At 46.8% G+C, this 26,427-nt stretch overlaps 2 protein-coding genes across 3 annotated transcripts in view; one reads left to right on the forward strand and one right to left on the reverse strand.

Moving 5' to 3' along the window:
- The first annotated feature begins 1,176 nt into the window (after positions 1 to 1,176).
- On the forward strand, positions 1,177 to 4,961 carry LOC137323255 (histone H2B-like). Its single transcript, XM_067986746.1, has 2 exons — positions 1,177 to 1,369; positions 4,703 to 4,961. Exons 1-2 carry the CDS (start codon positions 1,247 to 1,249, stop codon positions 4,883 to 4,885), a joined length of 306 nt encoding a protein of 101 aa, XP_067842847.1. The 5' UTR covers positions 1,177 to 1,246; the 3' UTR covers positions 4,886 to 4,961.
- A 3,436-nt stretch (positions 4,962 to 8,397) lies between these two features.
- Positions 8,398 to 26,427, reverse strand: part of catip (ciliogenesis associated TTC17 interacting protein) — a 35,612-nt gene continuing 17,582 nt past the window's right edge. The window contains exons 5-10 of one of the 2 annotated variants that reach the window (XM_067986996.1): positions 26,305 to 26,391; positions 24,113 to 24,280; positions 23,199 to 23,323; positions 17,071 to 17,147; positions 12,108 to 12,196; positions 8,398 to 8,640 (exon numbers count right to left, since the gene is read on the reverse strand). In XM_067986996.1, coding sequence (XP_067843097.1) covers positions 8,428 to 8,640; positions 12,108 to 12,196; positions 17,071 to 17,147; positions 23,199 to 23,323; positions 24,113 to 24,280; positions 26,305 to 26,391 — 759 coding nt within the window. In that variant the 3' untranslated portion in view covers positions 8,398 to 8,427. Of the gene's footprint in view, positions 8,641 to 12,056; positions 12,197 to 17,070; positions 17,148 to 23,198; positions 23,324 to 24,112; positions 24,281 to 26,304; positions 26,392 to 26,427 lie in introns of both variants that reach the window. The other variant, XM_067986997.1, reaches the window with a different exon arrangement.

Below are 26,427 nucleotides of genomic sequence, written 5' to 3' on the forward strand. Positions count from 1 at the left end.
TGGCTTCTGTGATGGTGGGGATCTTGGGAGGAGGCTGAGATGCATCATCCACTCGGCACTTCTGGCTGAAGATGGTTGCAAACACTTCGGCCTTGACTTTTGCACTCACGTGCTGGACTCCACCACCCTTGAGGATGGGGATGTTCATGGAGCCTCCTCCTCCTGTTAGTTGTTTAATTGTCCACCACCATTCACGACTGGATGTGGCAGGACTGCAGAGCTTTGATCTGATCCGTTAGTTGTGGAATCGCTTCGCTCTGTCTATAGCATGTTGCTTCCGCTGTTTAGCATGCACGTAATCCTGTGTTGTAGCCTCACCAGGTTGGCACCTCATTTTTAGGTATGCCTGGTGCTGCTCCTGGCATGCTCTTCTGCACTCCTCATTGAACCAGGGTTGATCCCCTGGGGCTTGTTGGTAATGGTAGAATGAGGAATATGCCGGGCCATGAGGTTACAGATTGTGCTGGAATACAATTCTGCTGCTGCTGATGGCCCACAGTGCCTCATGGATGCCCAGTTTTGGGCTGCTAGATCTGTTCTAAATCTATCCCATTTAGCACGGTGGTAGTGCCACACAACACGCTGGACGGTGTCCTCAATGGTGGATTGTACCAGGCCCAGGAGTAAACTCACCAGGAGATCCTCCAATCTGCTTGACCACTTAACCGTGTCGGATAAGGAAAGTAACGTGAACCAGGATCTCTGGAGATCTCCCTGCTAATTTTTTACTATGAGATCACCAGAGGGGAACAATCTCAATTCCACCTTCGGTGACTGGTGGGCATCGCAGGGACTGGAGTGTGTCGTCCATGCTGGAAATAGTCTTATTATTTAATTTCATAAGTTTCCTTGTTTTCGGTATAATCTGGGTGTTTATTGTTTGTGCCCCTCCAACAAGGGGGCACTTTTGTTAGTTTATTTGGGTTGATGACACTGGGGAACAAACCCAGTGCCTCATTCCAGGTTCACGAAAAGAGACAATCTCAGGTCCACGTTCTCGCACCTCAATTCCTTTTTTTGGGGGATAAGGGTCGATTTCAACTCCTTTACTTGAAAAGTGCCAATTAAAATGTCAACAAGTACGTTGTGATCGTTTAATTAAAACCCAAACTGTTCCAATTGGGCTGATCGGTTGCAGGTGATTGGAGAGTATTAGAAGCAGGTCCCTGGTGGGTGAAGGAAATCACTGGGTTATAAAGTTTTTTTTTTAAAGAGTTCAGTAGTTGTCAGTAAAGTCTATTCGATCATGAAGTCGGTCGCTCCTGTCGTTAAGCACCAGCAATCCGCTGAGCTGCGCAAAGCCACGAAAATGACAAGTTTCAAACGCAAGACCAGTTACTCCACCTACATCTACAGGGTCCTGAAACAGGTAAGGAGACATCCTCCGGCCGGGGGCCGACTTTGAGATGTAGTGGCTGTTGACTCATTTAATTCGGTGCCGGACGGTAGCACCTACTGGTGGCGAGGTCTGGCTGTAAAGTTAGACCTTCCTTGGTCTAGCCACAGAATCTTCCTCCTCCCCCCTCTAATCTGAATGATTCCTGACCCTTGGTGAGGTGTTTTTTTTTGTAGTCTCCGATTGTATGGAGTAGTCGAACCGATTAGAGAATGGGCGGGTGCTATTGGGGTGGGAAACTTTCAACCGGGATTTTATTTTTAACTGTAGGTTAATCCAATCTTCTGACTAGTGTCTTGGGTGGGAGGCGAAGACCGTGGGATTTGTGTGTGTGTGTGTTGACTAATAACGTTTGTTACATACCTGCAATGGATTCTGCAGACTTGGGTAGGACAGTGTCCTGGAAGCGTAGGGACTCTTTCCCACTCAACACAGTTTGTAAGGCAATTCTCTCCTAACCAGGTAACACTGGCTAGGCTGTATGCATCTGGTTGGTATGTGAATTAGGTTGGAATTGCCTCTCCATTTCTTGGGCATTGTTAACAAACAGTTCTGTGTGTGCGCCTCCCCTCTTGAACTGTTAATGCTTCTCTGCAACCTCCTCCTTGCCTTGAAGGGCCAGCTTGCCATTGGGGAATGCACTATCCTTTCCAATTTCAGGCTTATTGTAAATGCTCACGTCTAGGTGAGACCCCTGGGTAGAGGGAAGAAATGTCTTGCAATTATATCAAGTCTACAGCACTGAAATGGGCTAATAAATGGAAGCATCATCTCTACTTCTACCCTCAATGATAAAGACCCCCTATCAGGTCACCCCTCACTCTCTTCTCTCTAGAGTCTCAGCCTTTCCTGATAAATATAACCTCAGTTCTGGTGTCATCTTTGTAAACCCTTTTTTTTTGTTCTCAGTGCCTCTATATCCTTTTTTGTAATATGGAGACCAGAACTGTTCACAGTACTCCAAGTGTGGTCTAATCAAAGTTCTGTACAAGTTTAACATAACTTCTCTGCTTTTCCATTCTATCCCTCCAGAAATGCACCCCTGTGCTTTGCTGGTTTTTTTATGCCTTTGTTGCTACTTTTGTGCTTGTGATTTCTGCACCTGTACCCATTTAGACTCTTGCTAGCCAAGCTGGTTTGGCCACAACTGGAGTATTGTGTCCTGTTCTGCGCTCTGTATGGAAGGCCTTAGAGGGTGCAGAGGACATTTACTAGAATGTTTCCAGGGATGAGGGGCTTAAATTATGTGGGTAGGCTGGGGTTGTTCTCCTTGGAACAGAGAAGGTAGAGAGGAGATTTGATAGATGTTTAAAATCATGAAGGGCCTCTACATAGGGAGAAACCCTTTCCACTGGTGAAAGGGTCAAAAACCAGAGGGCATAGATTTAAGGTGATTAGCGAAACAACCGAAGGTGACATGAAAAACTTTTTTAGTGAGTGGTTATGATCTAGAGAGAGCCCCTTACATTTCTATGCCCAGACATTCTTAATGGTCCTTGCATCTCCAATTTTGATTGCTTCAAATCCATTCCTTAGACCATATGCTGGATGCAACACTATTTGTTTTACAAATCCCAGTCCTTGGACAGAATAGCAGATAGGAATGAGGTTCCTGCTTTTTTCACATCTATTGCTTTCCTGATCCAAAGCCTTTGTGTCCTTGTTACCTTTTTCTTGCATTACCCTCTGCTGTGTTGAAAAGCTTGTGCTTCCAAAAGCCTGCTAACACTTTAGCTCACTATTATCCATCTAGCTTATTTAGTTAATAATCTAGATATCCAACTGTAGTACAAGGTCGTCAATTCCCAAAACTCATACTGCTCCAATGCAATCAGCATCAGTGAGGGAAAAACAGGATTGGCAAGAACAGTTTACCACATTAGTGTGTGCAGGTTTTCAAATGCCTTCTTTCCTTTAACAAAAGCTATTTAAAAGAAGTTTTGAACCCAACAAATCAGCTTTGATCTCATTGAATGGCAGAACAGCCTCAAGGGGCTAATGGCCTCCTCCTGTTCCTGGCACAGCCTGCACTTCCATTTCTAGTTTTGTTATTTAATTCTAGCTACAATTACATCTTTATTTCAGATTAATTAGTCTTTTTGTTTATTAACTGTGTCCCTTAACTAATTTGTGTGCCAGATTTTTACTTAGTGCAATTCTGATCCCTTTAATGTTGGTATCCCCTTAGATCTAATTAATGTTAAAAAAAAATATTTACTGTTGTCCCTTGGTTTAAATTATTTAGCACTTCCTTCCCACTCTTCCTGTCACTGTTTAGTGGAATTGTGTGCCCTACTGCCCCCACCCACATGCTCCTGATTTGCCCTAATTGGTATAATGGGATATGAAAGTGAAGATTTGAGAACCTGAATAGAGCAGTTCTTAATTGATGCATCAGTCTAAATTATTGCTAGGGAGTGTAGGGTAGTCTCAGATTTCTGAAGCATTATGCTTGCAGTGAAGAAAATCCTTTTTTTGTATTCTCTGGGAAAATTGGCTCTGCTTGATGCTATAAGCATAAGACTTCCTATAGCTGGCCAACTGGCACATCCTCTGGGAATGGCTTGGAAAGTGTCCATCTTACAAATGGAGCTGGAGTCATCAGATCAGGTACTTGCATATTGTTGACTGAACACTAGTTGGCACCCTGTTGGGAGTAAGAACACTGTAGCAATTACACTCCAATGTCACCTACTTCCGAGTCCCTCTTGGAACAGTCTGTCAAAGTAACTGACAGACCCATTTGTGTTTTTTATTTGGGCATGACACTGATTCCTCTGCCTTGACCTCACTTTTTTGGGTTTATCATCTTGTTGCTACACTGGCACTAATGGTCATTGTCTGCTGCCTGCCTCACTCTTGGTTCAAATGAACTGGATGGCAGCTCAGATGGCTTGCTGTTGGCAAAAGTTCTCTATGCTTGCCCTATTGAATTAATACTTGACCATGGAAAGTGCTGAGCCTTTTCCCACAAACTAATCCTATACTTAAGCATAGCAACAATACCACATCTAGCTGCCAAATTGTCCCCTATCTTTGTTTGTAATCTTGGCCCTGACTTGCTTGGAACCTACATTTTTGATGTGTTGACTTGTCTTCTCTCTTTCCAATTATGGAGCCTGATAATTAGATCAACTTGATCACTTCCACAATGGGGCTCCATGCAAAGAAGTAGTTGCAGTTCACAAGAGTAGACTTGTGTTATAATATCCCACACTTAATGAATGGATAATCACTGCTCTTACCCTGACCATTTGTTATCTGACACACACCCTCTTTAACTGAATCAATGGGCTCTGTTTACAGGTGCATCCAGATCATGGGCACTCCATGGAGTTTGTGCCAATGAACTCCTCCCCTCTGTTTGACCAGATAGCTGCTGAAGCTGCCAGGTTGTCCCTCTACAACAAGAGAAGCACCATCACCAGCCAAGAAGTTCGGAATGCTCTTCGCCACATACTCTCTGGAGGACTTGCCAATGCTAAATAAACTCTCCCATGTGAACTCTGCGACCTTTGATACAAAACTGAAGTATGTTTATTTTTTCCAATAAAAGATGAATTTTGATACATAATCTGAACTATTGATTGTATCTTCTTGTCAAATGACTTGATCTCTCGCAAATCCCCAATTTCCTTTGCTCCACCATTGGCAGCCTTGCCTTCAGCTGTCTCAGCTCTGGAATTCCCTCCCTAAATCTCCAAGACATGTCTTAAAATCTAACTCTTTGACCAAGCTTTTGGTCACCTAATCTCCTTATGTGGCTTGGTATCAAATTTTGTCCATAATGCTCCTGTGAAGCGCCTTGGGATGTTTTACTACATTAAAGACACATAGGAACAGGAGTAGGCCATTCAGCCCCTCGTGCCTGCTCTGCCATTTAATAAGATCATGGCTGATCTGTGATCTAACTCCATATACCTGCCTTTGGCCCATATCCCTTAATACCTTTGGTTGCCAAAAAGCTATCTATCTCAGATTTAAATTTAGCAATTGAGCTAGTATCAATTGCCGTTTGCAGAAGAGAGTTCCAAACTTCTACCACCCTTTGTGTGTAGAAATGTTTTCTAATCTCTCTCCTGAAAGGTCTGGCTCTAATTTTTAGACTGTGCCCCGTACCCATGGAATCCCCAACCAGCGGAAATAGTTTCTCTCTATCCACCCTATCTGTTCCCCTTAATATCTTAAACTTCGATCAGATCACCCCTTAACCTTTGAAACTCTAGAGAATACAAGCCCAATTTGTGTAATGAAATTCTGCAAGTTGTTGTGTCTGCTTACCTTAGTCATTTGAAACTTACATAGGTGTTATGGGGGTGAGGTGAGCCTCTGGATTACCAATAGCCCTTTGTAATCAAGATTTTGCAATGGGGTTGCACTACCTACCCATGTTCTCCTGTAGTATAATTGAGTAATATTAACAGGGAAATGGTGGGGGGAAGAAAGTAATCAGCAATGCTGACTTTGCACAGTACTTTAAACCATTGGGAGGGAAGAATTGTCTTATGATCATGCTCTTCAAAAGAGATAGTCTTTTTCACCATGATCCATTTAACTCCAAGTGGTGTGAATGCTGCTCTAAACTGGCTTTTAGCACTCTGATCTCTGCTGTCCCTTCTGTAGATGTGCAAGGAAGTTGTATGTGATGCATTCCAAATACATGTGATGAGGGCTTTTTCAGCAGGTTGCTACAATTGCCTGTAGACAGTGTGGACTCTCTTATAGGAGTGGTAAATTTAACCTTTTTGTGGGGGGGGGGGGGGGGAGAGATAAAGTAACACCCCCTCCTAGCAACCACCAATTAATTGGCAAGTGGAGGCCATTCAGCTCCTTGAGCCTGTTCTGCCATTCAGTTAAATCATGGCTGATCTGTATTGTCACTCCATTTACCCACCTTGTTCCATACCCATTAATACACCTACCTAGTTGAGGGGGCTAGACAATTTCAAAACACAACAGCTTTTTGGGGCAGAGTTCCAGATTGCCATTACTTTGTGATGTGCTTCCTGACATCAGCCTAGCTCTAATGTTATTACCCCTCTGTTCAGGACACTCCCACCAGAGAAAATAGTTTCTCTAAGGACCAATTCCTACACTTTTAAGGATCTCAATTCAGGGATAATGTGGTCTGAGCTCACAATGTCCTATTGATGAGCATGAAGGATGTTTAAATTGCACTATGGGTCTTTGTATCCCATCCCATATAAACTGTCCATGGGAAAATTTCCATTTGGTTCCCATAACCTGAAATGCCCTCAGTGTTTTAGCATTGAGACCAGTGCTGCAGGAACAAAGCTGTGACAAAAACAAATGACTAAATTATATCTATGCAATCCTAGAATTATTTCTTAATACTGTGATTGCTGGATTATAGGAACAGGAGCAGGCCATTCAGCCCCTCGTGCCTGCTCTGCCATTTGATAAGATCATGGCTGATCTGTGATCTAGCTCCATATACCTGCCTTTGGTTGCCAAAAAGCTATCTCTCATTTAAATTGAGCTCGTATCAATTGGCGTTTGCAGAAGAGAGTTCCAAACTTCTACCACCCTTTGTGTGTAGCACTCCCTCAGTACTGCACTGGGAGTGTCAGCCTGGATTTTGTGCTCAAGACCCCAGAGTGGGATTTGAACGCTCAACCTTCTGATTCAGAGGTGGGAGTGCTACCCCACTGAGCCACAGCTAACACCTTGTGTGCCAATGTATGTATCCTGTGCCAGGTTTGCAATCAATAGGCACTTTTCTGACTGGTGGGGAGCCTCTCCTACTGGGAGTACAGATGTGCCAGGCACCATTTTCCAATCAAAATAGTCAATCATTGCACATTTTTTTCGCTCTTGCCCCTTTCTTGCTCGCACGCTCTTTCCTGTTTGATTTATGGGCTCCTGGCAGGGTACCACTCCCTACCAGGAGTGCAACGTCAGGAAAAATTACCCTGTGTATGTTTTCAACACAACAAAGGCTTGCCATACCCCAAAAAAATGACTGCTCCTGGGGTATAGTCACATGACCATGCCTTTATTTATTCTTGATATGGGCATCACTGGCATTTGTGGTCTATGTGGTGAAGGTGCTTCCACAGTCCTGTTATGGAATTCCTGGATTTTGACCCAGTGACCATGAAGGAACGGCCAATATGCCCAAGTCAGGATGGGGTGTGACTGGGAGAACCTGTGGGTCTAGCTCCCGCCAGACTCGAGGTGGAAGTTTGTTCTCTGTTGTAAGGGTCTTAAGTGAATTAGTTTCAACCTGGTTCTACATTGTTGAGTGCATTAATTTTCACCAGGGCTTAGAGGGCAGGTTGCATAAACTTGGCTTTAATTCCCTTGAGTATAGACGATGAAGGGTGGTCTGATCTTGGTGTTTTTAAAAAAAAAAAAATTGGATCGGGTAGATAGAGAAACTCTCCTCTGATGGCATCAAGAGGGGACATAACTCTAAAAGGGAAACCAGGAAGCACTTTTTCACACAGGATTGTGGAACTTTTCTCCCCCAAAAGGCTGGGGGTCAATTGGAGCTTTTAAAACAGATTAACAGTTTTTTGTTAGGTAAGGGTATCAAGGGATATGGAGCTAAGGTGGGTTAATTAAATTTAAAATTCTCATCCTCGTTTCTAAATCCCTCCATAGCCTCTCCCCTCTCTCTGTAACCTCCTCCAGCTCTACAACCTTCCAAGATCTTTGTGCTCCAATTCTGGCCTCTTGCCCATCCCCAATTTTCATCGCTCCACCATTGGCGGCCGTACCTTCAGCTGCCTGGGCCCTAAGCTCTGGAATTCCCTCCCTAAACCTCACCTCCATTCTCTTGCTCGCTTCCAATCTCGCTTTCTATTGCTCCTTAAAACCTACCTCTTTGACCAAGCTTTTGGTCACCTGCCCTAATATCTCCTGGCTCGGTGTCAAATTTTGTTTGATAATCGCTCCTGTGCAGCACCCTGGGACGTTTTTATTACGTTAAAGGCGCAATATAAATACAAGTTGTTACAAATATTAGTGGATTCGCATTTCAATATGTCAAAACTTTTTATTAAATCTTAATGAGGCTCTTTGAAAGGGTTTGACTTGTTGGTGGTCAGGAAAGGCGCTTGGTCCACGTTGAGGGTAGAGAAAGAGGCAAAATACTCTGCAGCAAAGGTGATGACGTCTTGCGGTTTTCGGAGGAGGAGGAACTGCAGGAAGTCTGCCAGTAAGCACCTCAGCTCCGGGTGGTTTCGGATGTAGCTGCTGTAGTCTGCTTTGAGCGCCTCCTGAAAGACAAGAGCCTCCCTCAACAGTCCTTCCAGGCTGCATTAAGTGACGATGCAAGTTTTCCCAAACATGGTGACGCGTCGCTGGGGACGAAGGCAGGAACCAGACAGGGTCACCGAGCCTGTCTGGCTCACTGTTGTCTTCGGTCGACCGTGCAGGATGTGCGAAGGTTACTTTCATCATATCAGCTGTGGCTCAGTGGCTGGCACTCTCCTCAGTCAGCGGGTCGTGGGTTCAAGCCCCACTCCAGAGATTTGAGCACATAATCCAGGCTGACACTCCTGGTGCAGTGCTGCGGGAGCGCTGCACTGTCGGAGGTGCGGTCTTTCGGATGAGACGTTAAACAGAGGCCCCGTCTGCCCCCTGAGGTGGATGTAAAAGATCCCCGGCGCCATTTCGAAGAAGAGCAGGGGGAGTTCTCCCCGGTGTCCTGGCCCGATATTTATCCCTCAACCAACATCACTAAAACAAATTATCTGGTCATTATCACATTACTGTTTGTGGGAGCTTGCTGTGCGCAAAGTGGCTGCCGTGTTTCCTACATTACCACAGTGACTACACTTCAAAACGTGCTTTGGGATGTCCAGAGGTTGTGAAAGGCGCGAATGAAATACAAATACTTTATTTCTCTCCCATCAACAACATGCCCATGTTCCCCCATCTCTGTTCCTCCCTCCCCTCCTCCCATGTTTCCTCTTGTTTTGTGTTGGCCCCATCTATCTGTAGTTGGGATTGGGGGGGGGGAGCGGGGGAGCTTTAGCCCCTTCATCGCCCGATAGATTTGCGCCGAGGCAACTGTCGAGAAAGCAACATAGCTGGGGAGAGGTAAAAAGGTTGCGCTGAAGTCCAGCAACTTCGGTTTAATTTTATCTTCTCTGTGCTAATTGAATGCTGGGGAAACTGAGTCACTTTCTATCAGGTAAAGTACTCCCGCAGATGCTGCGTGGGTAGATGCAGAGCACGTTTCCCTCAACGCTGTCCCCGTCAAGCATCCGCAGATCAGGTGCAGGTGGGGTGGGTTGCATGTGTGGTACAGCTTGCTCTACACTGCCTCCATCAGGCACTCCCAGGTCAGGCAGGAAGGAGAAAGAAAGAAATTGCATTTGTATAGCATCTTTCGCATCCTCAGAACGTAAAGTGCTTTACAGCAGGTGCATTACTTTTGAAGTGGGGTTATTGTCTTGTAGGCGATCGCGGCGGCCGACTTGCGCACAGCAATGGCCCCGCGCACAGCAAGTGAGACAAAGGACCAGTTGATCTATTTTTTTGGTGATGATGGCAGAGGGATAAATATTGACCCAGGACACCAGGGAGAACTCCGCTGTTCTTCGAAACAGTGCCAGTGGGATCTTTTACATCCACCTGAGAGGGCCGACGGGGCCTCGGTTTAACGTCTCATCCAGAAGGCAGTGCCTTTGGAAATGCAGAAGTCCCTCAGAGGGAGGATTTGTGTTCGAATAAACGCAGCCAACTGTAAAACTTTCTTTGCTATGTTCTAATCTCAGAACAGTGTCACTCTATTCACCAGCTCCCTGTGGTCACTCTAGTGGTGACTGCAGTTTAGTGTTAAATTAGAGGCTGCATTGTTCACTGAGATTGGGACCTCCTCAAACTCATTTCCTGTACAACCCTTTCAGCCAGGAGTCCCTGGTCCGTCATCCCATCAGTCCAGCCTGTATTCAGCGCTCTGGTTTCAGAGACAAAAACCGTGCCATGCAACTTTTATTTTTGTGAACTTTGCACTTAATCAAGGTGAGGGATCTTAGTGCTGGGGAACGGGACATGATCCATTTCAGGGACTCAATGTCGGCATCGACCACTCCTAGGTCAGATGTGGGAAGGAACATAGGAACAGGAGGAGGCCATTCAGCCTCTCGAGTCTGTTCCGCCATTCAATTAGATCATGGTCGATCTGTATCTTAACTCCATTTACCCGCCTTGGTTCCGTATCCCTTAATCCCCTTACCCAACAAAAATCTATCAAGCTCAGCCCTGAAATTTTCAATTGACCCCCGGCCTCAACAGCTTTTTGGGGAAGAGAGTTCCAGATTTCCACTCCCCTTTGTGTGAAGAAGTGCTTCCTGACATCACCCCTGAACGGCCTGGCTCTAATTTTAAGGTTCTGCCCCCTTGTTCTGGACTCCCCCCACCAGAGGAAATAGTTTCTCTCTATCGACCCTATCACATCCTTTAATCACCTTCAACACATTGGATCACCCCTTAATCTTCTATACTCGAGGGAATACAAGCCTAGTCTGTGCAACCTGTCCTCATAATTTAACCCTTTTAGCCCAGGTATCATGCTGGTGAATCTGCACTGCACCCCCTCCTATCCTTCCTGAGGTGAAGTGCCCAGAAATAAATGCAGTACTCTAAATGGGATCTAACCAGAACTTTATATAACTGCAACATAACATCCACTGTCAGATATAGCAAAGTAAAGTTGCTTCTGCACTCCTGCAATGTGTCTCAGCCCCAACCTCCGAACAGCACTCCCGTCTGTACCTGCGTTCCATCCTGCAGCCTAACTTGAATGAGATTGCCAATTATGGGCAGTTTTGTGCCTTGGGCTGATTCCTCCCAGGAACTGACATGAAACTGTCAACACTCATTTCACGTAGGACCCTTAGGGTCAGCAGACAGAAGAGACTTTCAATCCATGAATCTCAACTGAACTCGCACCAAGTCCCGTTCACCCATCACCCCCTGTGCTCGCTGACCTACATCGGCTCCCGGTCCGGCAACGCCTCGATTTTAAAATTCTCATCCTTGTTTTCAAAACCCTCCATGGCCTCGCCCCTCCCTATCTCTCTAACCTCCTCCAGCCCTACAACCCTCCGAGATCTCTGCGCTCCTCCAATTCTGGCCTCTTGCACATCCCCAGCGTGTTGCAACTTAATGCATTGCACCAGGGACACAGAGTGTTGCAACTTAATGCACCGCACCAGGGACACAGCGTGTTGCAACTTAATGCACCGCACCAGGGACACAGCGTGTTGCAACTTAATGCACCGCACCAGGGACACAGCGTGTTGCAACTTAATGCACCGCACCAGGGACATAGCGTGTTGCAACTTAATGCATTGCACCAGGGACACAGCGTGTTGCAACTTAATGCACCGCACCAGGGACACAGCGTGTTGCAACTTAATGCACCGCATCAGGTACCCAGCGTGTTGCAACTTAATGCATTGCACCAGGGACACAGCGTGTTGCAACTTAATGCACTGCACCAGGGACACAGCGTGTTGCAACTTAATGCACCGCATCAGGTACCCAGCGTGTTGCAACTTAATGCACTGCACCGAGGACCCATCATACTAGTGCTCAACATATTTGCAGCAATGCACATCTGTGGCTTTCTTTGGTTTCATTGTTTTAGATGGACAAGGGAAAAAGAACAATATTTCAGCACCTTATGTCCAGTGCGGGTTCAGCCCCAGCCCAAACAGTTATTAGCTGTTACCGTTCTGTCGATAAACCGAAAGTATAACTGCATGTCCTCCTCCCAGTCCAGGGACTTCTTCTCAAAGACTGGTTTGGGCTCCTCTTCCTCTGCAAAAGTTGAGAAGCACAAGAACATTTCTTAAATCGATAATATAAAACGTGTAAATCCAGTTGAAGACGTAATGAAGGATGGACCCCAGCAAAAAGCAGTTTATACTGTGTCAATCAAACGGAGCTGGATAACTATCTGGAGCAGAACTGGAGATTAATGAGGCAGGTATAGATGGAGGTGGGGCATGGGCAGGGGTGGGGAACAAGCACTGATAGTGGAGTCTATATTGGTGTGGAGAAGGAAGGATGATACCGGTTGTGTTCGCTTTAATGGGGCGTCTCCCTGTCCGGGAGGGGAGGATGCGGTCTGATCGGAGCTTTTGAGATGGTGAGGTGAAGGTGGATTCCTACTGATTCCTTCTTAAAAGTCAAAATTTTCTGCAATGTTTGATCCCCAAGATAAAGGTGAAAAGTGAAATAATGGGCTTGATCCGTCGGAACTGACTGTCGGAATCACTGAATTTTAGGCGATTTCTGCACTCCCTCCTTTTAAAAATTTTTTTATTTGCTTTCTTACCCCCCCCTGCCCGCCACCCCCTCCTCTGCAGGTTGACCCTGTGCGCCTTGGGACGTTTTTCTGGGTCAAAGGCACTACATAAATGCAAGTTGTTGACTCAGGATAGGGTATGTTTGTACTGCTGGCACCTTGCTAAATAGTTCATTCTTTTGTGAGTCCCTAGGAGTGAGCATCAACGGAGTGTTTGACTGTGGAGGCATCACATCTGAGCTTGCACCCAATGTCCAGATGCAAGTTCTGGATCACAATCAGGAAAACTGGCTGGACTTTCCTTCCCCTCCCTCGCCCAGGAGCCAACTGCAGCCTTTACTGAGATTAACTAACTCAGTAGAATTCCAGGGTTTGAAAGTGGGACCTCCTTGATTTGTATGGCTCAGTACCACACCATGTAGTGCATTTTCCAACTTAAAGCATTGGGGAAATTCATGATAGATTATTGTACGGCATGGGTATTAAGGGATATGGAACCTAGGCGGTTAAATGGAGTTAAGATGCAAATCGCCCATGATCTAATTGAATGGTGGAACAGGCTCGAGGGACTCAATGGCCCCCTCCTGTTCCGATGGTGACTATTATGATGGGTACATGGGACTGGGATGTTATAGCTATTACTGAAACATGGCTAAGGGAGGGGCAGGACTGGCAGCTCAATGTTCCAGGGTACAGATGCTATAGGAAAGATAGAGCAGGAGGTAAGAGAGGAGGGGGAGTTGCGTTCTTGATTAGGGAGAACATCACGGCAGTAGTGAGAGGGGATATATCCGAGGGTTCGCCCACTGAGTCTATATGGGGAGAACTGAAAAATAAGAAGGGAGAGATCACTTTGATAGGATTGTACTACAGACCCCCAAATAGTCAACGGGAAATTGAGGAGCAAATATGTAAGGAGATTACAGACAGCTGCAAGAAAAATAGGGTGGTAATAGTAGGGGACTTTAAATTTCCCAACATTGACTGGGACAGCCATAGCATTAGGGGCTTGGATGGAGAGAAATTTGTTGAGTGTATTCAGGAGGAATTTCTCATTCAGTATGTGGACGGCCCGACTAGAGAGGGGGCAAAACTTGACCTCCTCTTGGGAAATAAGGAAGGGCAGGTGACAGAAGTGTTAGTGAGGGATCACTTTGGGACCAGTGATCATAATTCCATTAGTTTTAAGATAGCTATGGAGAATGATAGGTCTGGCCCAAAAGTTAAAATTCTAAATTGGGGAAAGGCCAATTTTGATGGTATTGGACAGGAACTTTCAGAAGTTGATTGGGAGAGTCTGTTGGCAGGCAAAGGGACGTCTGGTAAGTGGGAGGCTTTCAAAAGTGTGTTAACCAGGGTTCAGGGTAAGCACATTCCTTATAAAGTGAAGGGCAAGGCTGGTAGAAGTAGGGAACCTTGGATGACTCGGGAGATTGAGGCCCTAGTCAAAAAGAAGAAGGAGGCATATAACATGCATAGGCAGCTGGGATCAAGTGGATCCCTTGAAGAGTATAGAGATTGCCGGAGTAGAGTTAAGAGAGAAATCAGGTGGGCAAAAAGGGGACATGAGATTGCTTTGGCAGATAAGGCAAAGGAGAATCCAAAGAGCTTCTACAAATACATAAAGGGCAAAAGAGTAACTAGGGAGAGAGTAGGGCCTCATAAGGATCAACAAGGTCATCTATGTGCGGAAGCACAAGAGATGGGTGAGATCCTAAATGAATATTTCACATCGGTATTTATGGTTGAGAAAGGCATGGATGTTAGGGAACTTGGGGAAATAAATAGTGATGTCTTGAGTGTACATATTACAGAGAGGGAGGTGCTGGAAGTCTTAACGCGCATCAAGGTAGATAAATCTCCGGGACCTGATGAAATGTATCCCAGGACGTTATGGGAGGTTAGGGAGGAAATTGCGGGTCCCCTAGCAGAGATATTTGAATCATCGACAGCTACAGGTGAGGTGCCTGAAGATTGGAGGGTAGCAAATGTTGTGCCTTTGTTTAAGAAGGGCGGCAGGGAAAAGCCTGGGAACTACAGACCGGTGAGCCTGACATCTGTAGTGGGTAAGTTGTTAGAGGGTATTCTGAGAGACAGGATCTACAGGCATTTGGAGAGGCAGGGACTGATTAGGAACAGTCAGCATGGTTTTGAGAGGAAAGTCATGTCTCACGAATTTGATTGAGTTTTTTGAAGGGGTAACCAAGAAGATAGAGGAGGGCTGTGCAGTAGACGTGGTCTACATGGACTTTAGCAAAGCCTTTGACAAGGTACTGCATGGTAGATTGTTACATAAGGTTAAATCTCACGGGATCCAAGGTGAGGTAGCCAATTGGATACAAAATTGGATTGACGACAGAAGACAGAGGGTGGTTGTGGAGGGTTGTTTTTCAAACTGGAGGCCTGTGGCCAGCGGTGTGCCTCAGGGATCGGTGCTGGGTCCGCTGTTATTTGTTATTTATATTAATGATTTGGATGAGAATTTAGGAGGCATGGTTAGTAAGTTTGCAGATGACACCAAGATTGGTGGCATTGTGGACAGTGAAGAAGATTATCTAGGATTGCAACGGGATCTTGATAAATTGGGCCAGTGGGCCGATGAATGGCAGATGGAGTTTAATTTAGATAAATGTGAGGTGATGCATTTTGGTAGATCGAATTGGGCCAGGACCTACTCCGTTAATGGTAGGGCGTTGGGGAGAGTTATAGAACAGAGATCTAGGAGTACAGGTTCATAGCTCCTTGAAAGTGGAGTCACAGGTGGATAGGGTGGTGAAGAAGGCATTCAGCATGCTTGGTTTCATTGGTCAGAACATTGAATACAGGAGTTGGGATGTCTTGTTGAAGTTGTACAAGACATTAGTAAGGCCACACTTGGAATACTGTGTACAGTTCTGGTCACCCTATTATAGAAAGGATATTATTAAACTGGAAAGAGTGCAGAAAAGATTTACTAGGATGCTACCGGGACTTGATGGTTTGACTTATAGGGAGAGGTTAGATGGACTGGGACTTTTTTCCCTGGAGAGTAGGCGGTTTCGGGGTGATCTTATAGAAGTCTATAAAATAATGAGGGGCATAGATAAGGTAGATAGTCAAAATCTTTTCCCAAAGGTAGGGGAGTCTATAACGAGGGGGCATAGATTTAAGGTGAGAGGGGAGAGATACAAAAGGGTCCAGAGGGGCAATTTTTTCACTCAAAGGGTGGTGAGTGTCTGGAACGAACTGCCAGAGGCAGTAGTAGAGGCGGGTACAATTTTATCTTTTAAAAAGCATTTGGACAGTTACATGGGTAAGATGGGTATAGAGGGATATGGGCCAAGTGCAGGCAATTGGGACTAGCTTAGTGGTATAAACTGGGCGACATGGACATGTTGGGCCTGTTTATACCACATGAAAGGCCTGTTTCCATGTTGTAAACTTCTATGATTCTACGATCCTTCCCCTGACTTCCAAAAGCCAATCGAACCACAATGTCTTTCAAAATGAGAAATGCTTACATTTTACACAGTACCTTCTATGTAAAGACACAGTATGGGTGTCAGCCGTGGCTCAGTGGGTAGCACACTCACCTCTGAGTCAGAGGTTTGTGGGTTCAAGTCCCACTCCAGGGTCTTGAGCACAGGCCGACACTCCCAGTGCCAGTACTGAGGGAGTGCTGCACTGTCGGAGGTGCCGTCGTTCGGATGAGGAGTTAAACTGAGGCCCTGCCTGCCCTTTCAGGTGGACGCAAAAGATCCCACGGCCACTATTTCGGAGAAGAGTAGGGGAGTTCTCCCTGGTGTCCTGGCCAACATTTATCCCTCAACCAACACCGCTAAGACAGACTATCTGGTCATTATCACATTTCTGTGTGGCAGCTTGCTGTGTGTAAATTGGCTGTTGCATTTCCTACATTGCAACAGTGACTACACTTCAAAAAGCACTTGATTGACAGTAAAGCACTTTGGGACATCCCGAGGGCATGAAAGGCACGATTTAAATGCGAGTTCTTTCTTTTTAACGAAGCATCACAAGGCATTTAATGAGTTGGAACGGTGGGCATTGAGCAGGAAGCTGCTGATAAGTTATGGAGCTGACCAAAAGAGGTAGGTTTCGAGGAGGCTTTTGAAGGAAGGAAGGGAGGGAGGGAGGTAACAAGGTAGAAGGGTTTAGGGAGAGAGTTTTAGAGCACGGGCATGCCAGTGGTTGGCTCTGTCACTGTTAGGGGAGAGTAGGGAGGGTGGATGCAAAATGGCGAGATGGTGAAGCTCCCTTTCTATGTCAAAATGAGGTTCTTCCTACAGTTAGCGTACATTGTACAGTGCATAATGTTTATTTATAAGAAAGGTGAAACGGATCATCGTTTCCTCAACCAACGTAGCATGCATAAAAATCACATTACCTGGTTCTATGAGATGAGGTATCTGCGTCACAATCATTGTAATGGGAGAGCCCACCTGCACCCTGCTTGTTAAATGTCTGCAAGAGGAATGGATTGCACAGATATATCAGTGAGGAATGAGCAGAGGCAACATCAAATCGGCAGAAAAAACAACAATTTGCATTTATATAGCACCTTTAACATAGTTTAAAAACATCCCCAAGGCGCCTCACAGGAGCGATTATCAAACAAAATTTGACACCGAACCCACATAAGGAGACACTAGGGCAGGTGACCAAAAGCTCGGTCAAAGAGGTAGGTTTTAAGGAGTGTCTTAAAGGAGGAGAGAGAGCCGGAGAGGTTTAGGGAGGGAATTCCAGAGATTGGGCCTGGGCAGCTGGAGTCACGGCCGCCAATGGTGGAGCGATGAAAATCGGGGATGCGCAAGAGGCCAGAATTTCACCCGTAACCAGGCTTGTTTCTATTCCTGCATACCGCAGACTCTGTTGGGTAAACCTTCCCATTGCACACCCCTGGTGCGGAATCTTGAGCGCTGGGAACGCCGGGCAGGAAATTGGGAACGCAGCCGATGGGCTGGTGGTGGCTTGTGTGCGCGCGGTTGTCCGTCACCAAGGTTAGTTTCACAGCATCTCCCTCCCCCCTGTGACTTTCCTCCCCTGCGACCTCTACCAGCGAGAAGGATGACAGCACCTCCGCGATCCCATCCCAGGTCACGCACAGTTCCAACTTGGACATGTGTCGCCAGGCATTCCCTACCTGACAGCAATCTGGGGTCCCCAACACCACGAGGAATGCAACGGTTCAAGGAGGAGGCCCATCACCACCTAGTCAGGGTAACTAGGCATGGGCAATAAATGAGGCTTTCAACCACTTCCTAAGGATAAATAAAAATGTGTTCCCAGCGGGCTCTCTGTGGCTAGAGCGTGCAATCGGAAAATTTTCCCCTTGCACGCCTCATTGCTCTGAACCATGTTGCATAGTTTTTTTTATTCGTTCATGGGATGTGGGCGTCGCTGGCGAGGCCGGCATTTATTGCCCATCCCTAATTGCCCTTGAGAAGGTGGTGGTGAGCCGCCTTCTTGAACCGCTGCGGTCCGTGTGGTGAAGGTTCTCCCACAGTGTTGTTAGGAAGGGAGTTCCAGGATTTTGACCCAGCGACGATGAAGGAACGGCGATATATTTCCAAGTCGGGATGGTGTGTGACTTGGAGGGGAACGTGCAGGTGGTGTTGTTCCCATGTGCCTGCTGCTCTTGTCCTTCTAGGTGGTAGAGGTCGCGGGTTTGGGAGGTGCTGTCGAAGAAGCCTTGGCGAGTTGCTGCAGTGCATCCTGTGGATGGTACACACTGCAGCCACAGTGCGCTGGTGGTGAAGGGAGTGAATGTTTAGGGTGGTGGATGGGGTGCCAATCAAGCGGGCTGCTTTGTCTTGGATGGTGTCGAGCTTCTTGAGTGTTGTTGGAGCTGCACTCATCCAGGCAAGTGGAGAGTATTCCATCACACTCCTGACTTGTGCCTTGTAGATGGTGGAAAGGCTTTGGGGAGTCAGGAGGTGAGTCACTTGCCGCAGAATACCCAGCCTCTGACCTGCTCTTGTAGCCACAGTATTTATATGGCTGGTCCAGTTAAGTTTCTGGTCAATGGTGACCCCCAGAATGTTGATGGTGGGGGATTTGGTGATGGTAACGCCATTGAATGTCAAGGGGAGGTGGTTAGACTCTCTCTTGTTGGAGATGGTCATTGCCTGGCACTTGTCTGACGCGAATGTTACTTGCCACTTCTGAGCCCAAGCCTGGATGTTGTCCAGGTCTTGCTGCATGCAGGCTCGGACTGCTTCATTATTTGAGGGGTTGCGAATGGAACTGAACACTGCAATCATCAGCGAACATCCCCATTTCTGACCTTATGATGGAGGGAAGGTCATTGATGAAGCAGCTGAAGATGGTTGGGCCTAGGACACTGCCCTGAGGAACTCCTGCAGCAATGTCCTGGGGCTGAGATGATTGGCCTCCAACAACCACTGCCATCTTCCTTTGTGCTAGGTATGACTCCAGCCACTGGAGAGTTTTCCCCCTGATTCCCATTGACTTCAATTTTACTAGGGCTCCTTGATGCCACACGGTCAAATGCTGCCTTGATGTCAAGGGCAGTCACTCTCGCCTCACCTCTGGAATTCAGCTCTTTTGTCCATGTTTGGACCAAGGCTGTAATGAGGTCTGGAGCCGAGTGGTCCTGATGGAACCCAAACTGAGCATCGGTGAGCAGGTTATTGGTGAGTAAGTGCCGCTTGTTTACAGCACAGAAACAGGCCATTCGGCCCAACTGGTCTATGCTGGTATTTATGCTCCACGCGAGCCTCCTCCCATCTTGCTTCATCTCACGCTAGCAACATATCCTTCTGTACTGTGCCGTGGCTCAATGGGCAAGCACGCGTGCCTCTGAGTCAGAAGGTCGTGGGTTTGAGTCCCGCTCCGGAGACTTGAGTACATGATCAAGACCAACACTCCCAGTGCAGTAGTGAGGGAGTGCTGCACTGTCTGAGGTGCCATCTTTCGGATGAGACAGGGCAGTTCTCCCTAGTGTCCCTCAATATTTGAATTTTCAAAAGGCATTTAATAAGGTGTTACACAAGGCTGGGATTGGGGGTAATATATTAGCATGGATTGAAGATTGGTTAACAGACAGAAAACAGAGAGTAGGGATAAACGGGTCATTTTCGGTTTGGCAGTGGGGTGGCGCAAGGATCGGTGCTTGGGCCTCAGCTATTTACAATGTAAATTAATGACTTAGATGAAGGGACCGAGTGTATCCAAATTTGCTGACGATACAAAGCTAGGTGCAGGGATTGGGGGAGGGACCGGTCTGCTGAGAGCCGACGCGAGTCCCACTGTGGACCCAGGAAAGGCCCCAAACCGTAAACAGGAAAAGGTCATTGAACCTGGAGTGGGGAATGGATCGCCTTGGCCAGAAGTGCTGCTAATTCCACTGGGAGTATTAGTCGTTGGGCCCCTTCCCTGGGCTTCCTTCTGAACCTCTGAGCGGCATGGTGCCAACAGCCAGTCCCAATCTTGCAGATGACCCAATCCTTGGGATTGGGATTTGGAATTGGGGTCTGCGTCCCAAGATCTGGACAGCCGGGGGTTCCACTCCCCCCGAACTTCGACTGGTGGAACTGGATTCTTGGAATGTCAGGCCCATGATGTTTCCCAACAGTAGGCAGCCATCCAGCTGGTCGCCAGCTCTCTGAAAGAGCTCTCCACTTAGTCCCAACTCCCCCGCCCTTTCCCCAGACACTCGTTAATTTTTTCTTTTTCTGTTTCTGGTAGGTCACGCCATGTTTTAATTTGTGTGTTTAAAAAAAAAATGAATTCTGCTAACCTCTCTCTTTGTTCTTCTTCCAGTGATCTTAAACTTATGCCCTCCAGTTGCTGATCAACTTGAGCTCATGCAAAACTCTGCTGCCCATATCCTAAATGGCACCAAGTCCTGTTCACCCATCACCCTTGAGCTCGCTGACCTAAATTGGCTCCCGATACACCAATGTCTCCAATTTAAAATTCTCATCCTCGTGTTCAAATTCCTCCACGGCCTCACCCTCCCTATCTCTGTTACATCCAACTCTGGCCTCTTGTACATCTCCCACTTCCTTCACTCCACCATTGGCAGTTGTGCCTTCAGCTGCCTAAGCTCTGGAATTCCTTCATTAAACCTCTCCTCCTCTAAACCGCTCTCTCCTCCTTTAAGATGATCCTTAAAACCTATCTCTGTGACCAAGACCTCTCCTAATGTCTCTGTCTTTGGTTCGGTGTCAATTTTTAGTCTGATCACGCTCCTGTGAAGCGCCTTGGGACGTTTTACTACGTTAAAGGCGCTATATAAATGCAAGTTGTTGACTCACCAACCACAGGAAATAGTTTATCCCTATTTACTTCATCTAAACCCCACAACCTACAGATCCAAAGGCAAGAATCATAGAAAGTTACAGCACAGAAGGAGGCCATTCAGCCCATCGTGTCCCTGCCAGCCGAAAATGAGCCATCCAGCTTAATCCCACTTTCCAGTACTTGGTCCGTAGCCCTGTAGGTCACGGCACTTCAAGTGCACATCCAAGTACTTTTTAAATGAGTTGAGGGTTTGTGCCTCTCCCACCCTTTCAGGCAGTGAGTTCCAGACCCCCACCACCCTCTGGGTGAAAAAAATTCTCCTCAGCTCCCCTCTAATCCTTCTACCAATCACTTTAAATCTATGCCCCCTGGCCACTGACCCCTCTGCTAAGGGAAATAGGTCCTTCCCTATCCACTCTATCTAGTCCCGTCATAATTTTATATACCTCAATTAAATCTCCCCTCAGCCCCCTTTGTTCCAAAGAAAACAACCCCAGCCTATCCAATCTTTTCTCATAGCTAAAATTCTCCAGCCCAGGCAACATCCTCATAAATCTCCTCTGTACCCTCTCTAGTGCAATCACATCTTTCCTGTAATGTGGTGACCAGAACTGTACGCAGTACTCAAGCTGTGGCCTAACCAGTGTTTTATACAGTTCTAGCATGACCTCCCTGCTCTTATATTCTATGCCTCGGCTAATGAAGGAAAGTATCCCGTATGACTTAACTACCTTATCTACCTGACCTGCTACCTTCAGGGATCTGTGGACATGCACTCTCAGGTCCCTTTGTTTCTCTACATCTCTCAGTATTCTCCCATTTATTGTGTATTCCCTTGCCTTGTTTGCCCTCCCCAAATGCATTACCTCACACTGCTCTGGATTGAATTCCATTTGCCACTTTTCTGCCCACCTGACCAGTCCATTGATATCTTCCTGCAGTCCACAGCTTTCCTCCTCACTATCAACCACACGGCCAATTTTTGTATCATCTGCAAACTCCTTAATCATGTCCCCCACATTCAAGTCCAAATCATTAATATATACCACAAAAAGCAAGGGACCTAGTACTGAGCCTTGTGGGACCCCACTGGAAACAGCCTTCCAGGCACAAAAACACCCATCAACCATTACCCTTTGCTTCCTGCCACTGAGCCAATTTTGGATCCAACTTGCCACTTTCCTTTGGATCCCATGGGCTGTTACTTTTTTGACCAGTTTGGCATGTGGGACCTTGTCAAAAGCCTTGCTAAAATCCATTTACACTATATCAAATGCATTACCCTCATCGACCCTCCTTGTTACCTGCTCAAAAAATTAATTCAAATTAGTCAGACACGACCTTCCCTTAACAAATCCATGCTGACTGTCCTTGATTAACCCGTGCCTTTCTAAATGACGATTTATGTTGTTCCTTAGAATCGATTCCAATAATTTGCCCACCACCAAGGTTAGACTGACTGGCCTATAATTACTCGGTCTACCTCTTCCTTTTTAAACAGCAGTACAACATTGGCAGACCTCCAATCCTCCGGCACCACGCCTGTATCCAGGGAGGATTGGAAAATGATGGTCAGAGCCTCCGCTATTTCCTCCCTTGCTTCTTTTAACAGCCTGGGATACATTTCATCTGGGCCTGACAATTTAGCTACTTTCAAAGATGCTAATCCCCTTAATACTTCCTCTCTCACTATGTTTATCTCATCCAATATTTCACACTCCTCCTCCTTAACTACAATCTCTGCATCGTCCCTCTCTTTTGTGAAGACAGACGCAAAGTATTCATTAAGAACCAGACCCACATCTTCCGCCTCCACACATAGGTTACCTTTTTGGTCTCTGATAGGCCCTACTCTTTCCTTAGTTAACCTCTTGCTCTTTATGTATGTATAAAACATTTTGGGGTTTTCCTTAATTTTATTTACTGGTATTTTTTCATGCCCTCTCTTTGCTTTCCTAATTTCCTTTTTAATTTCACCCCTGCACTTTCTATACTCCTCTAGGCTTTCTGCAGTATTGAGCTCTTGGTGTCTGACATAAGCTTCCCTGACATAAGCCACCAACTGAGCCAAGCTGGTTTTCGCGTGGGGAGTTGGGGATAAGTGCACAAATATGAAGGAGAAATTAATTTAACATTAAACACCCAGTACTGTGCCGAGCTCCCTGTCAGTGCTTCAACGGGCCTCAAGCACCCCAAACTGGCAAATAAAAAAACAATTAAACGTCTCAGAGCTTCTCCAGCACTCACCCATCCGACAGGAAGGTGCACTGCCAGCTCATGGGACCGTTTTCGTCCGAGTGAATTGTTCTTTCGATGCCAAAAACATTCTGTTCTTCTCTCCCGATCTTCATCATTCGGGGACCCAGATCGAACTGTTCAAAAACAAAAATAATTACAGAAGACAAGGAACTGAATGAAAAGTCCTGCAGTTGCTGCCGCCAGTGATCTGTGCTGGGTACCCGATGATCGGCTGGCTCTGGATATGAAAGAGCTTGCATTTATAGAGCACCTTTCACAACCTCAGGACATCCCAAAGTGCTTTACTTTTGAAGTGTGATCACTGTTGTAATGCAGGAAACATGGCAGCCACAAACAGCAATGTGACTGAACAGTCTGTTTTTTTAGTGATGTTGCTTGAGGGATACATGTTGGCCCAGGACACCGGGGAGAACTCCGCTGCTCTTATTTGAATAGTGCCCATGGGATCTTTTATGTCCACCTGAGAGGGCAGGCAGAGGCCTTGGTTTAACATATCACCCAAAAGACAGCAGCTCCGACAGTGTAGCACTCCCTCAGAACTGCGCTGGGAGTGTCAGCCTGGATTTTGTGCTTAAGTCCCTAGAGTGGGATTTGAACCCACAACCTTCTGGCCCAGAGGCGAGAGTGCTGCCCACTGAGCCACAACTAACACCTTATATGATTGTAGATACACAAAGGAAGATACCGTGTAAACTCCTTAGTATTATACAGAAGGAGGCTATTGGGCCCATCTTGCCTATGCTGGCCCTTTGAAAGAGCTATCCAATTAGTCCCACGCCCCCTGTTCTTTATCCATCGCCCTGCTTGCAATCAACTAACTGCAGCTAGAGATTATGCTTTATCGGTGATTTTTGTTAAATCAGAATAATCTCATTCTGGAGGACCCCAGTGTGGGTACTTACATACGTGGAAGTGGAAAGCAGCACTTCAGTGTCGAAAGAGAGGAAGACCATGTTGTCAGGGACCTTGTTTCGTCGGGACAGAACTCGTAAAAGGACCAGGTTACAGGCCTCCGACACGAACCCTCTCATATCCTCCAGCGCGAAAGTCAAAGACTGGGACTTCAAGTTCTGATCAAATACAAGGAATATGAGTGTGTTTATCATGAGACTGTATTACATCAAATTACAGAGTCTACAGCACAGAAACAGGCCATTCGGCCCAACTGGTCCATGCCGGTGTTTATGCTCCACTCGAGCCTCCTCCCTCCCTACTTCATCTCACCCTATCAGCAAATCCTTCTATTCCTTTCTCCCTCATGTGTTTATCCAGCTTCCCTTTAATGCATCGATGCTATTCGCCTCAACTACTCCTTGTGGTAGCGAGTTCCACATTCTCACCACTCTCTGGGTAAAGAAGTTTCTCCTGAATTCCCTGTTGGATTTATTAGTGACCATCTTATATTTATGGCCCCTGGTTTTGGTCTCCCCACAAGTGGAAACATCGTCATACGTCTACCTTATCGAACCCCTTTATAATTTTAAAAACCTCTATCAGGTCACCCCTCAGCCTTCTCTTTTCTAGAGAAAAGAGCCCCAGCCTGTTCAGCCTTTTCTGAGAAGTATAAGCCACTCAGTATCTTGGGGATAGCATCAACCTGTCACAATCGGAGTTCCTGATGGCCCTGTGGGTTAATGCATCCACTCAGAGTGGTACTGACTGCTTGTCCCAGGTTCGATCCCTGGCCTGTGCTTAGTTAGTTGATCTCAGCCAGGATGGGCCTGCTTCTTGAAGCACTGCAGTCCGTGGCTAGGCACAACTAGGCACTGTGCCTAGACACTGAACCCAGCGAAGATGAAGGAATGGCCGAAATATTTCCAAGTCGGGATGGTGTGTGACTTGAGGGGGAACTAGGAGATAGTGGTGGAAGCCTGCTGCCCTTATCCTTTTAGGTGGAGGAGGTTGCGAGTTTGGGAGGTGCTGTTGAAGAAACCATGGCGAGTTGCTGCAGTGCATCCTGGAGAAGTGGGGAGCCAGGTTCCAGGCTGCGGCTGACCATCACTGTCACTGGCTGTGGCAGCCCTTTGGTGCAGGTGCCATGCACAGGACAGCCTCTGACTCTCTGCTGACCAAGCACCTGAGAAGACTGTTCCCTCGTGGTTAGAGAAGAAAGAAAGAACTTGCATTCATATAGTGCCTTTCACGACTCAGGATGTCCCAAAGCACATTACAGCCAATTAAGTACTTTTTTGAAGTGTAATCACTGTTGTAATGTAGGAAATGCAGCAGCAAGATCCCACACAAACAGCAACGAGACAATGGCCAGATCATCTTTTTTAATGATGTTGATTGAGGGATAAATATTGACCAGGACACTGGGGAGAACTCCTCTTCTTCTTCGAATAGTGGCCGTGGGATCTTTTACATCCACCTGAGAGGGCAGACGGGACCTCAGTTTAACGCCTCATCTGAAAGACGGCACCGCCGACAGTGCAGCACTCCCTCAGTACTGCACTGGGAGTGTCGGCCTAGATTTTGTGCTCAAGCCTCTGGAGGTGTGCCAGGGCCTGGGTCTCTTGGCAGGTACAGCCAATCGGGCTACGCTGGCCTTTGGTCACCCTGATGTGCCTTCTTTCATGCAGTGCCACTGGAAGGCACGGCATACTGTGATCGGGCTGCTTTCAGGGAAGTGTGCAACATCACTTCTAGTCAAGAAATCACATATCCTACCAGTGCCATTGCTGAATGCAGCCCCAGCTCCCTTTGGAGAGAGGAGCCTCCGTACGCACTGAGCCTCTGCAAAAGCGGGTGTTGTCACCTCTGCATGCAGATGTGAATGTGAGGGTACAAGTCCATCTCTCATGTAGCCTGACCCAGTCTGTCCAATCCGCAGAGAAACAATTCCCCTCCAACTGACCTTGGTCTAACCGGAAATAGGCTCCTGCACCTATTAATGGTGACTAAACCTTGAGAACCTAAAAGGGACACAGCCCCACATCAGCATCGGAAGCATACAAGCGTGCGGTACGCCATTAATGCTGCTGTCCTTATGAAACAGTGTATCCTCCAACTTACCATGTAAGAGCATTGAAGGCCCACTGGTACAATGCTAAAAAGTATGGCAGCTGATCCTTGCATTTACTTACACACTTACCTCTCCGACCGTGACAGCCTTTGTCACCACAAACCCATCCTTGTGTTTTTCCACGTGCGTCTTCTTAACCAGAGGTTGATCCTTCAGCTGTACCCAAGCCACCCCAAAAAAAAACAGGTGAGA

This window comes from Heptranchias perlo, chromosome 7 (assembly GCF_035084215.1).
Source record: "Heptranchias perlo isolate sHepPer1 chromosome 7, sHepPer1.hap1, whole genome shotgun sequence".
Classification (NCBI taxonomy): domain Eukaryota; kingdom Metazoa; phylum Chordata; class Chondrichthyes; order Hexanchiformes; family Hexanchidae; genus Heptranchias; species Heptranchias perlo.